Source organism: Balaenoptera acutorostrata, chromosome 10, assembly GCF_949987535.1.
Source record: "Balaenoptera acutorostrata chromosome 10, mBalAcu1.1, whole genome shotgun sequence".
NCBI lineage: Eukaryota > Metazoa > Chordata > Mammalia > Artiodactyla > Balaenopteridae > Balaenoptera > Balaenoptera acutorostrata.
In genome coordinates, this window is record NC_080073.1 from 7,647,413 (window position 1) to 7,661,326 (window position 13,914).

General features: G+C 45.6%; 1 protein-coding gene across 1 annotated transcript in view; it reads left to right on the top strand.

The window, feature by feature from the left end:
• The first annotated feature begins 10,974 nt into the window (after nt 1-10,974).
• Nucleotides 10,975-13,914, top strand: part of LHFPL4 (LHFPL tetraspan subfamily member 4) — a 31,538-nt gene continuing 28,598 nt past the window's right edge. The window contains exons 1-2 of the mRNA XM_057555353.1: nt 10,975-11,102; nt 12,019-12,501. Coding sequence (XP_057411336.1) covers nt 12,096-12,501 — 406 coding nt within the window. The 5' untranslated portion in view covers nt 10,975-11,102; nt 12,019-12,095. The remainder of the gene's footprint in view (nt 11,103-12,018; nt 12,502-13,914) is intronic.

The window sequence follows — 13,914 nt, forward strand, 5'->3', positions numbered from 1 at the left end:
TCTGTTCAGATTTTCTATTTCTTCATCATTCAGTCTTGGCAGGTTGTATGTTTCTAGGAATTTATCCATTCTTTTTTTTTTTTTTTAATTATTTATTTATTTCGTTGCACCGGATCTTAGTTGCAGCAGGTGGGCTCCTTAGTTGCGGCTTGTGGGCTCCTTAGTTGTGGCTTGCCCGCTCCTTAGTTGCAGCACGCAAGCTCCTTAGCTGTGGCATGCGAACTCTTAGTTGCGGCATGCATGTGGGATCTAGTTCCCTGACCAGGGATCGAACCCCAGCCCCCTGCATTGGGAGCGCGGAGTCTTAGCCACTGGACCACCAGGGAAATCCTTATGCACAAGTTTCTGTGTGTACATATGTTTTCATTTCTCTTAGGAAGACCTTGAGCATGGAACACATGGAGAGTACTCACTTGCCCCCAAATTAAGTTAAACTATGCATGTTTAGGGTATGTAAAGCTCCAGATGGTCAGGTTAGAACAAATGTGGGAATGTGTTTCTATGGCATCTGCTAGTCTTTGAGAGTTTCCCAGGAGCAATCACCTCTGCTTCTTACAGCCTTCCTATGTCTCAGATTTGAGGTCGTAACCTAGTCACTGTTCTCCTATGTGAGGACTGTAATTGCTGGGTCATATAATAATACTATGTTTAACATTTTGAGAAACTTCCAAATTTCTTTCCATTTTGTATTCTTTTTTCTTTGGCCATGCTGCTCATGCAGTCAAGAGTTGGGAATGTTCTAGAATTGCTTAATTAGGAAAGTTCCTTTCACACTCCAGTGGTGATTTTTGATTGAACTCAGCATGAGGTTTAATCCTCTGGCAATTCTTCCTGGATGAGCCTATGCTTTAAAAGATCTATGTTGGGCCACCTGGCTACTGAAATCCTGTTAATACTTCAAGGCTCATTTCAAATGCTCCCTGCTCTAGGAAGCCTTCCTGGGTTTCTTCTTCCCTCTCTACCAGTTGTGATCTCTCCCTCTGTCACATATTCTCTTAAAGCGTCTGGCACTGCCTAGGTACCCCAAAATGCTGATCCCTGCTTCCTCACCAGAGCACCTTTTGTATGTCCTTTACTGTGCTTATACTGAACTTGTTTTAAACTTGTTTCTCCCAACAATCCTCTGTCTGTCTGTCTCTCATAAAAGCAGGAACTGGGTCACTCCTTACACTGTGAAATTTATCCCTAAAATGCCCAATAATGTCCACGATCACATGGCAGGCACTGTGATTGACATTTCATCCTCAGAAAATAGAGAGGTACAGGGATCCATGGCTCTCCTCAAGTCTTATATGTGAGAGCTGGGATTCAAAACCAAGGTCACTGGAGACCTGAAGTTCAGAGCTCTTAAGTTGTAGCATGGTGGCTTTTACCTGGTAGATGTACAAGGAAGATATTGTATTGACTTTCCCTATTAGTGATCTGTTACTGTGTGTACCACTAAAATTGGCTGTTTTTTGTCTATTAATCAATAAAGTGTTGTCTGAACAGCAAATAAATAAATAAAATAAAATAAATTATACCTCTGAGACTTCCCTGGTGGTCCAGTGGTTAAGACTCCGCCCTTCTACTGCAGGGGGCATAGGGTTTGATCCCTGGTCGGGGAGCTAAGATTCCACATGCCACGTGGCACGGCCAAAAAATAAAAAAATAAAATAAATAAAAATTTTAAGAATTTAAAAATAAATTATACCTCAATAAAACTGACTTTCAAAAATTATACTTTGGGGAGCTTAACTAGAAGATGGAACTAAAAATATATAGGTAACAACAACAGCAAAGATGGAAGAATATGATTCTAAGTTAAAATATTCTAAGATCCATTTTTGCATAGGAGGAGTATAGAAATCTTAATTTACTTTAGATATTATGTTAGGTATCTCTGTTTAAAAATGTAGGGGTAACCAATAAAGGGCAGAAATAAAATACAGGCATCTCTTGCTTAACATCAGTAATCTGTGTTAGAAATCAGATGTTCTGTGTGAAAACACAGACCAGAAGGAAGTGTAGTTCCAATTATTTTAAATGGGAAAAATTATAATGCATGATGTGTCAACACCAAACCCCAAACAATTTCCTAAAACATAAATAAAATACAGTGAAACACCTGTACACAAGCAACAGTCTATTGTATTAAGATTTAATATGATTAACCAGCAGTAGCAGTGGCACTTACATCTGTCCCAAGTCTGGGCGAGGGGAGAACTAGGCAGCCCTGTACCACAGGCCCTCACACTTTCTTTCTTTCTTGAAGAAACACAAAACCCTTGAGATTCATGTACTGTATGACGGAGAAAAAAAATGTACCTAATGTTCCCCCCAAAAGAGATAGTATATTTTGTACTTTGTAAAGTGTTCATTAAAATGAAAGAAAAAAATGAAAACAACAAAAGATTTAATATGATTAAAACCACTGCTTCCTTCAAACAGTGTAGTACCAACATAAAGATAGACATACAGACCAACAGAACAGACTATAGACTAGAAAGCCTAGAAATAAAGCCACACATATATGGTCAGTTGATTTTCAACAAGGATGCCAAAACCATTCAATGGGGGAAAAGACCGTCTTTTCAATAAATGGTACTGGGACAACTGGATAGCCACATACAAAAGATTGAAGTTGGACCCTTACCTTATACCATGTACAAAAATTAACTGAAATAGATTAAAGACCTAAACATAAGAGCTAAAACTATAAAACTGTTAGAAAAAAACACAGGGGAAAAGCTTTACGCCATTGTATTTGGCAATAATTTCTTGGATATGACACAAAAGCACAGGCAACAAAAGAAAAAATTGATAAATCTGACTTCATCAAAATTTACAACATTTGTGCATCAAAGGACACTAACAAGAGAGTGAAAAGACAACCCACTGAATGGGAGAAAATATTTACAAATCACATATCTGATAAGAGATTAATATTCTGAGAATATAAAGAATTCCTACAACTCAACAACAAACAAGCAACCCAATCCAAAAATGAAGAAAGGCTGTGAATAGACATTTCTCCAAAGAAGATGTATGAACATCAATAAGTCCATGAAAAGATGTTTAACATCCCTAGTCATTAGGGAAATGCAAATTAAAACCACAATGAAATACCACTTCATAGCAAGTAAGATGACAATTAAAACAAAACAGAAAATAACAAGTGTTGGCAAGGATGTGGAGAAATTAGAACGCTTGGCACTGCTGGTGGGAATGTAAAATCGTGCAGCTGCTGTGGAAAACAGTTTGGTGGTTTCTCAAGAAGTTAAACATAGGATTACCACATGATCTAGCAATTTCAGTTCTAGGTATATAGCCAAAAGAATTGAAAGCAGGGACTCAGATGGTTATTTGTACACCAACGTTCATAGCAGTGTTATTCCCAATAGTCAAAAGGTAGAAACAACACAAATGTCCATCAACAGATAAATGGATAGACAAAATATATTATATACATAAAATGAAATATTAACTTTAAAAAAGAATACAATTTTGATACATGCTACAACATGGACGAACCTGGGAAACATTATGCTAAGGAAAATAAGCCAGACACAAAAGGACAAATATTGTATGATTCCACTTGGATAAGGTACCTAGAATAGGCCAATTCATAGACAGAAAGTAGAACAGAGGTTACCAGGGGCTGGGGGACACAGAAGAAATAGGGAGTTATTGTTTAATAGGTACAGAGTTTGTTTGAGATGATGGAAAAGTTCTGGAAATGGAAGTGGTGATGGTTGCACATTGTGATTGTACTTGATGCCACTGAATGTACACTAAAAAATGGTTTAAAAAGTTTTGTTATGTATATTTTACTACACACAAAAAGCAAAACCAGAAACCACTGCTTCCTAACCACCAAATAAATGATGCTGCTGTTAGCAAACGAGAGCCTTGTGTGTAACAGCCCGATACCATGATACTTCCCTTAGCACCAACATCTCAGATGCACACCCATTTTGTTGACGTGGAGGCAAAATTTACAAAGAACACTTCATTCTGATATTCTACCAATAGTGGCTGGAATATTGCTTGAGCTATTTCCTACACTGAGTTCTGTTTAAAACATTGTGCTGAGTTTTAGGGATGTAAGTATAAAATTTTCTTATCTAAATATCGGTCAGAAAATGTTGCGTTGAGAGATAAGATACTTGTGTGATGTTCTGGTATTGAAAACCAAGAGGATTCTCATGGGAAATGTCTCACAAAGTATGAATTACAGATCTTCCAAACTAAGAGAAGAAAAAACCAAGAATAAAGAAAACTAAACCATTAAAATAGAAGGCTTGGAAGGAGAAAAAAGATGCATAGAGAAAGCATAGTAAATGTAAAACACAAAATTAGATGGTAGAAATAAGTTCACATTGATCAATAATCACAATAAATGTAAACAGATCAATGTTTACCTATTATAAGACAGAGACTTTAATATTGGATTTTTTTTTATGAAGCTTTTTGATTTTTACAAAAGATACTCCAAAAACATAATGACAGAAAGACTAAAGATGAAAGACTATACTTCAGGGAAATACTAGTCAAAAGAATGCTAGTATGCATCTATAATAATAACTTCATCTCAATATATGTAGCAAAAAATCAATAGACTCACAAGGAGAAACTGGTAAATCAGCAATCATAATGGGAGATTTTCCTCCCCAACATTTTTTAATGAAAAATTTCCAATGTACCACAAGCTGGAAGAATCTTAGAGCATACATCCAAATACTTACTGTCTAATTCTACCAATAACAGTTTTACTCTGTATTTGCTTTTTCACAGGTCTATCAGTCTCTCCATCTTTCTATTCATTTATTAAGCCATCTTATTTTGCATGCATTTCAAAGTAAATTCAGTTCCTTTTCCCTTAAAGACTTCATTAAATAAGGTCGAATATCTGATTGCAATTCTTTCTTTTGAAATGAATTTTATATACAACGAAATACACAAATCTTAAGTGTATATTTGCTGAGTTTTGACAACTGCATATATCTGTGTAACCTAAACTCCATGCAAGATACAGAACATTACCATCATTCCATAAAATTCTCTCATCTCCTTTCTTAGTCAATCATAATGGGAGATTTTAACACACTTCTCAGAAATGCATGGACCAAGCAGACAGAAAAAAAAAAAAGAGTAATGATCTACAAAATGTGAACAATGTAATTAACAGACTTGAGCTAACAGACATAGAAAGAACTTCCTTCCATTAACAGGGAGAGCATATTCTTTGAAAGCACATTTATGAAAATGAACCATGTACTAGGCCTCAAAGGGATATTCCACAGACTCCAAAGTATGAGTGTCACACAGACCACATTCTCTGACCACAAAGCTAGCAAACCCATCTTGCCATGGCTTGGGAAGATCTTGCCTGGGCATGGAGCCAACCACGGATGGAAAAGCAGGGTCCATGGGTAGATGTTGTCTCCCAACCCTATCACATGAGCTGCTGGATCCTATTGGAACCTATTCCTGCTTATGCCAAGTTTTATTGGGTCTCTGTCATTTGCAACCCAAGAGTTCTGAATAAAACAGATACTTCCCAGGTGAGACATGGTACAGCTATGAAGGCATCTTGCTATTGAATGAACAATTCTTCACACGTAAAGTTTGTTTCAAGTATAGAGCCCATTATTTCATCACCCATGAAAGAATACATATTTTTTAATGATGTCCTCTTTATAGATGAAACTACTGAGATTCCAAAAGTTGAATGACTCATTCAATATCACAGCTCCAGTGAGCCCCTTCACATGGCTTTGAAAATCTCTGAGTGGGGCTTCCCTGGTGGCGCAGTGGTTGAGAATCTGCCTGCCAATGCAGAGGACACGGGTTCGAGCCCTGGTCTGAGAAGATCCCACATGCCGCGGAGTGACTGGGCCCGTGAGCCACAACTACTGAGCCTGCGCGTCTGGAGCCAGTGCTCCGCAACAAGAGAGGCCGTGATAGTGAGAGGCCCGCGCACCGCGATGAAGAGTGGCCCCCACTCGCCGCAACTGGAGAAAGCCCTCGCACAGAAACGAACACCCAACACAGCCAAAAATAAATAAAATAAATTTATAAAAAAAAAAAAAAGAAAATCTCTGAGTGAACCTCTGTCATCCTAACTCTACTCCATCTGTTTCCTTGTTCCTGCACTAGACAGTGAGTTCCTCCAGGGCAGGGACCGGGTCTTCCTCATCTTTGCATCCCCACTGCCTAGCAAAGGACCTGTCAAGTAGAAGATGTCACTGACACTTACTAGCTGAGTGGTTGAAGGAATGAATGACTTATCAAGTCAAACAGCAAGATTTAATGTGTGAGTTTGAGGGAGGAAAGAGAAAGAAACGGCCTTCCTTAGGACTCTTTCAGGGACATGAGACAGAAAACTAATTCAAACCATTGTAAAGAAAAGAGGGGGATTTAAGAAAACCATAGAATGACAGGCATAACTTTCACCACAGGCTCTTGTAAGTATTAAGAACCTCTTCGGACTTCCCTGGTGGTGCAGTGGTTAAGAATCCGTCTGCCAATGCAGGGGACACGGGTTCGAGCCCTGGTCCAGGAAGATCCCACATGCCATGGAGCAACTAAGCCCGTGAGCCACAACTACTGAGCCTGAGCTCTAGAGCCTGCGAGCCACAACTGCTGAGCCCTAGTGCCACAACTATTGAAGCCTGCATGCTTAGAGCCCATGCTGAGCAACAAGAGAAGCCACTGCGATGAGAAGCCCGCGCACCGCAACGAAGAATAGCCCCCGCTCGCCGCAACTAGAGAAAGCATGCACACAGCAACTAAGACCCAACGCAGCCATTAAAAAAAAAAAAAAAAGAAACTCTTCATCTCTCTGAGGATATGTTGGCCCATTCTCTTGGTCTTTGCCATGGGACGGTGAACATATAGCATCCTTACAGCTTATAATCCAAGGAATGAAGAGCTGAGACTTGAACCCAGATGGTCTGATGCCAGTAACCACATGATACGGACATAAAAAGGAAACCCGGGTGGTTGAGAAGAATTGAATCCACTCTACAGAATAATCTATACAGCATGGTAGCTAAGAATGTGGGCTCCACCTAGGGATAAATATCAGCTGTTTCACTTGCTAGAGGTGTGATTTTGGGGAAGTAATTTTTTTTTTTCTTTTTTGCCACGCCTCACAGCACGCAGGATCTTACTTCCCCAACCAGGGATCAAACCTGTGCCCCCTGCAGTGGAAGTGCAGAATCTTAACCACTGGACTGCCAGGGAAGTCCCTGGGGAAGTAATTTAACTTCTGTGTCCTCGTCTGTAAAATGGGCATACTTCATTGTCCTCATGTGTAAAACAGTACACATCTGTATTAGTTTGCTAGGGCTACCATTATAAAATACTACAAGCTGCGTGGCTTAAACAACAGAAATTTATTTTCTCACTGTTCTGGAGGCGAAAAGTCCAAGATCAAGGTGTTAGCAAGTTTGATTTCTTCTGAGGCCCCTCAGAAGGTGGCTCCTTTCTTGCTATGTCCCCCATGGTCATCATCTAGTCTCTGTCTTAATCTCCTCTTAAAAGGACACCAGTGATACTGGATTAGGGCCCACCCATATCACCTCACTTTACCTTAATCACCTCTTTAAAGGCCCTATGTCCAAACAGTCACATTTTGAGGTATTGGAAGTTAGGACTTGAACATATGAATTTGGGGGTGGGGGAGAGGGATATACTTCAGCCCATAACACTACCTCTTAGGGTTATTGTGAAGATTAAATGAGACAACATATCTAAAGCAAAGATCAGGGGACCTAGAATGCTGTAAGAGCTTAATAATCGTTCAATGTAACTGAACACTTACTTTAGGCGTAAGGGTATCTGACTAGTCACAAATCTTTCTCTGCTAGGATATTGGCTGGAAGTGCCCTGGGGGCTTCTCTCATCCAGGTGCTCAGTCCAGGATCATCTTTGCCTTATGGTCTATAGTCCCCAACTTGAGCTCACAACTGTTCTGTTCTGTTCTTCCTGTGGAGAGTTCTCAGACTTCCTTTCTGTAACTGCTCCAAGGTTAGTCTTGAAAACGAGGAGACATTCTGTCCCAGCTACTTATAGCTCTGCGAGTGCCTTTCCAATACCACTGTAATTTCTACTCCTTGGGCAAGCCACTTATTAAAATTTAATGACAATCACTTACATTTATAAAGCCATTTTCAGTTTACAAAGCTCTTTGCCATGCATTCTCTCTCTTGATCCTCATAACATCTGTAGGAAGGAAGGATGTTTTTCTCTATTTTATAAATGAAGAAAATGAGGCTGTGAGGAGTAGCATCACCGTCCTAGGTCACACAGTGGCAGAGATGCACCTCAAATTCTTGTCTTTGGGTTCCAATATGTCAGGAGTAGCTCACCCTTTCAGGCATTTTTCTACAATATAAATAATCCAGTACACCAGCCCGGGTTGGGGGAGATGTAGGTAAATTATTTGGGACTATTTTGACTGGAAGTGACAAAAACCCAACTCAAACTGGCTTCAGCAAAAACTGAATTCATTGGTTTACCTAACAGAACAATCCAGAAGCAGGTCTTCAGGCATGGATGGATCCAGGTGCTCAAATTATGTCATCAGGACTGTCTCTCTCCATTTCTTAGCTTCTCTTTGTGTTCACTTTATTCTTAGACAATCTCTCTGCTTGGGGTGTCAAAGATGCCCCCCTGTGGTTGAAGCTGAAGCCCCAGCTCAACAAACTCAGTAAAAGGGGAACAATCTCTTTCTTGTAAACTGCAACAAATGACCTGGATATCATTCTCAACTATTTGGATTGGCTTATGAGCCAATCATTGTGTCTAGAACAATGGAATATGTTCATTGTCCAGGCCTGATCATTTGCCCCACTCTGGAGAGGATTAGGGTGAGTCTCACCAAATCCAAGGCCTGAGTGAGGGGGAAAGGAGTTTCTTTAAAGACAAAGTACTGATGTCAGAAGCGGTGTGGGTGGCAGGCAGCTCTCTCCAGGGTGTCATCGCTCTGCAGAGCTAGAACAGGGCAACCAGTGAGGAGCTGGGGGCCCATCTTAGCAAGAACTCTCAGTTCTTCCCTGGAGAGAGAGTAGTAAGTGGACTTCTGTGATTTTTTTCCTGGAGTGCCTAGCTTGGCTCATCAGGATAGGAAAAAAGACAATAATTCATGGCAGAATAAGGAGAAAAGATGGAACTTCTGGCTCTGGTAACTTATATTCAGAACAGTATCCACACCAGGACCACCCACAGAAGGAGACTTTGAGGTGCCCTTTGAGGATGACTTCCCTCCCCCCTCTTGCCAGCACCTTCTGTCTCCCCATGAAGCTGTGAGCTCCAGGAGGGCAGGGACCACGTCTGTTTTACCCACCATCTTCTCCCAGGGCCTAGCATAGTGCTGTGCTGGCACACTGCAGGAGCCTATCACATATTTATTGGGTGGATGAAAAAAATTAATGAAATCAGGTTGATCACTTGAATTGGCAGGATGGACTCACCTCTTTGTACAAGTCAATCCCCCTCTTTGGCCTCTGTTCTCCATCTGTCAAGTGGGAGAAGGTGTAGAATGAGACTCTCTTCACAGCCCCTTCCAGCTCATGCTTCTGGGATCTTAGGGTTCACAGGAGACAGCCTGGTATGCCTCTTCAAGGAACCAGAGGAAGGGAAAACCAAATTGATTGAGCATACTGTCTCAGGTGAGATGACTTCACACGGGTCTGTGGTCCCCAAATTGTGGGGGACTGCACATTTTTTTTTTTTTTTAAATTTAGGAAGGAAATAACACTGCCTGTTTCTTATTTTGCCAAATAAGGCCACGGCGGGGGGCGGAGGGAGGCGGAAAACAACTGCCATTAACTATCATCATCATTTCTTTAAAAAATGGAATTTTTTATACCAGGAAGGCAGGAAGTACTTCATCTCAGAAACAAAACAAAACAAAACAAAAAAACAGTCCCTCTACCCCAGGAAAAAAGACAGGTGGCAACCTCACATGATGATAATTATGTGTGTTTTTTTGCAGATAGATCTAAATTTCACCAGACTGATACCTGTGTATGGTCCAGCATTTGGAACCTACTAACAGAGATTATTTTCACTACCTCTCAACACCTGTGAAGTGGGGCTTAACCTGCCCACTTTACAGAAGGGGAAACAGAGGTTCAGAGAGCGAGTGCAAGGTCACGGAGACAGTTATGTAGTAGTCAGAGTTTTCTGGATGCCAACCCAGATCATCTTGGCAGATCCTAAGCCAAAAGGTATTTCACTGCAGGGAAGAAATGACCTGCACTGGCTCCCTTGGAGTGTCCCCTCGTATTCTCGGGCCTAACCGCGAACTGCCTGGACCGGTATGCTCTGTTCTTTAACACACCCTCCTGATGTGTCCGCTTCATGCCAGGCACTGGGAGAGGGTAGGGAGAGAAACCAACACGTTCCCAGCCTCCTTTTCTCCTGTTCCCCATACTCACCCCGGGTCCCGCTCTCCAGGCCCAGCTCCACACACTGGCGGCCAACGAATCCCCACCGCGGGCGTGGGCCGCTAACAGTTTAGGAGGTTCCCTCTCCCAGAGGTGCTGGCAATTTCCTAGGAGACTCTGGGAACCTTCAACGCCTCCAAGACCCAAAGGACTGGAAGCGTAACGGTGCCACTCGAGAGACACTGTGGTAGGCTGTACCCCCGGTAATTTGGGAGCAAGGCATCAGTTCAAACGCTGTGAACTAGCACCCTGTTCTGCCCCTCCCCCGTTCCCATGGGCTTTGCGTGGCCCCACAATGGCACAGCTCCGGCCGGAAGGAGGGGGTCCCCCGAATTAGAAGGCCTTACTGTGGCGGAGGCTTACTGCTCCGGCTGGGGGACCCCAGGGACCGTGCCGACCCCTCTCCGAGACTGGCAGACACCCGAGCTCCCTTTCCTGTTCCGCTCCGCCCCGCACGCCGGCGGCAGGAACGCGCCTCCGTCGGGCCGCGCCGGTGCCCGAGAGCTCGCGTCTCCGCGCGGGAGCGCGCCCCGGGGAGAGCCCGAGCAAGATGGAGGCCGCGCCGAGGCCGCCGCCTGGGCCCGGGAAGCCGCCGCTCGGAGCGCCGAGCCGCGGCGCCTAGGCCGTGCCAGTCCCGGACCCACTGCTCCGGACCGGGCCCAGGTTGGTCTCCCCGCACCCCCTTCCCGCGGCCGCAGCCTCCGCGCGCGTCCGGCCTGGGCGCGCGGCAGCCGCCCCCCCCACCCCCCAACCCCTGGCCCTACCCGGGCCCGGCCGCTCCCCCGCGCCCCGGGGACAGCCCCTGCCCACTGCCCGCCCCTCGCGGCTCGGGCTGCCTGCCGGCGCCTGTCCCTCATCCCCTTGGCCTGGAAAACCTCTCTCCCTGTAGCCCTGGCCCGCCAAACCTAGGCTCCCCCCAGCCCTGTCTTCGGAGGGACCCTCCCAACCCCCCCACCCCGTGTTCAGACCCTGCGGCCCCGGCCCCCGATGTCCCTCTAGCCTCATCCTGGTTCCTGCACTTCGCCCTCCCTGTCCCAGCCCCCATATCACCTTCCCAGTCCCCTGGCACTAGCCCCTTACATCCCCTTCTTACCCCCTCGTAGAAGCGCCCACCCCCCTCTCCACAGCCCCTTTCTAGACACCCAATACCAGACCTCCTTTTACCCCGAACACCAGCCCCCAGATTCCCTTCCGAGCTCCCTGTAAAACCCCGCTGCTAATTCTCCGCTGCCGGTCTCCAGCCTCCATTCCATCTCCCCACGGTCCCCTCTTACTTCGCCGGTACCAGCCCCCAAGCCCCCTCCCCAACGCCACCGTAACCACTTTCTAGCGCCCCGCCTCCAGCTCTCCTATGCTCCTTCCAGCTCCCTCATCCCAGCCCCCCAACTTTCACATGGCCTCTTCCTATGTCCCCGAATTGGAGATCTTTGCCAGTCTCCCCCTACCCTGACACCTTCCCAGTACTCTCATGACCCCCTCCTAGCTCCTCCATACCAGCCCCCGGGTCCCCTCAGCTCCGCCTCAGGCCCCGCCCTCGCGGGTTCCTTGGCTCAGGGTCGCTTCTCGCGTGCGTCCCCAGCTCCCGCCCGGCAGCCCGGCGGTCGGTCCCGGGCCGGCGGCCCCCGCAAGCCGCCGCCGGCCCCGCCCCCGGGCACCATGCTGCCCTCGCAGGAGGCCTCCAAGCTCTACCACGAGCACTACATGCGGAATTCGCGGGCCATCGGTGTGCTATGGGCCATCTTCACCATCTGCTTCGCCATCATCAACGTGGTGGTCTTCATCCAGCCCTACTGGGTGGGCGACAGCGTGAGCACCCCCAAGCCTGGCTACTTCGGCCTCTTCCACTACTGTGTGGGCAGCGGGCTGGCGGGCCGCGAGCTCACCTGCCGCGGCTCGTTCACCGACTTCAGCACTATCCCGTCCGGCGCCTTCAAGGCGGCCGCCTTCTTCGTGCTGCTCTCCATGGTGCTGATCCTCGGCTGCATCACCTGCTTTGCTCTTTTCTTCTTCTGCAACACGGCCACGGTCTACAAGATCTGCGCCTGGATGCAGCTCTTGGCAGGTAGGGGAGGGGCGGGGGTGGGACTCCTAGAACAGACGCTGAGGAAGGGGCTTCTTCCTTCCAGGACCCCTTCTTGGAGGAGTCAGAGACAGATTCTGCTCCTCTGTCTAAAGACACACCTCCTTCGCTGACTCTAAGCAGCCACTGGGGAGGGGATTCTATGAGAGAGACACCTTGGGGCAGAGGGCAGAACCTTAGAACTGGGTCTATAGGTCTGTGTGCTTGGATGTGGGCAGATTGTGTTTATTGATGGGTGAGCATTATGGCTGAGTTTCTGAGGGTCTCTGAGAAAGAGACCCTTGGCTCTTAGGGGAAATAACTATCTGAATGAGGAGTTACTCTAGGTGTGAGCAATTTCTGTTGCATTGAAAAAAGCATGAGGGGCTTCCCTGGTGGTCCAGTGGTTAAGATTCTGCGCTCCCAATGCAGGGGGCACGGGTTTGATCCCTGGTAGGGGAACTAAGATCCCACATGCCACACGGCGCTGCCTAAAAAATTAAAAACAAACAAAAAAATGAGATGGGGAATCAAGAGATCTGACAGTGACCTTTAACTTGCTAACGTTATCAATTTGGATGTTTCACTTTACTTCTCTGAGGCTCAGTTTCCTCATCTGTAAAACAGTGGAGAAGAGTCCAAGAACTCATGAAAGAGTAATTTATAAACTATAAAGTTGGGAAAAGATGGAGGGTGGTGGTAAGAGAAGGCTGTCTGTAGTGTCTGTCCAATGTTTGAAGTGTAGGTGATTGACAACACCTGGCAACATGGGCCTCTGGAGAGCAGATCTCCAGCCTCCCACCCCCACCAAGGCAGGAAGGGTTCTGGTGCCGTGCCTAGTGGGAATGAGTCTCTGGGACCCTCTGAAACGTTTGGCTAAGACAGACACCTTGCCCTAAAAACCAGAGAAGGGCCTTTTGGGAGTAAGAACTGCTGAGACAGCTTTCCAGGATCCATTAGAGTCCCCCATCACTGCCTACCTTTCAATCGAAGATAGATTTTGAAGATTCAGCGACTTGGGCATTTGTCTAATTGCAGGCAGGGAAGAGAGTTGGGCTGAGGACAGTTGGGCCAGGGGATGGCAGGGATGGAGGAGGAGGGCCGATGAAGGCTGGTGAAGGAAAAAGTTTAGAGCCTTCCAGGGTTGAGAAAGAGAAGGGAAAATGTAATGATCATGCAGCAGAGATGGTTTTTAAAAATAAGCACCTCAGGATATTCAACAAGTGTCAGCCCCTTCAAAAGAGACCTCCTGAAGAAGCTGTTCTGTCACTTGCTGACGGTTCCACTCCTCAAAACATTGTAGGAAATTGTGTTTGGATTGTGGGGTGTATACTCTTGAACATCGTCCTTGAGGGGGAACCTCTTTTTTTTTTTAAATTAAATTATTTATTTTTGGCTGCATTGGGTCTTCGTTGC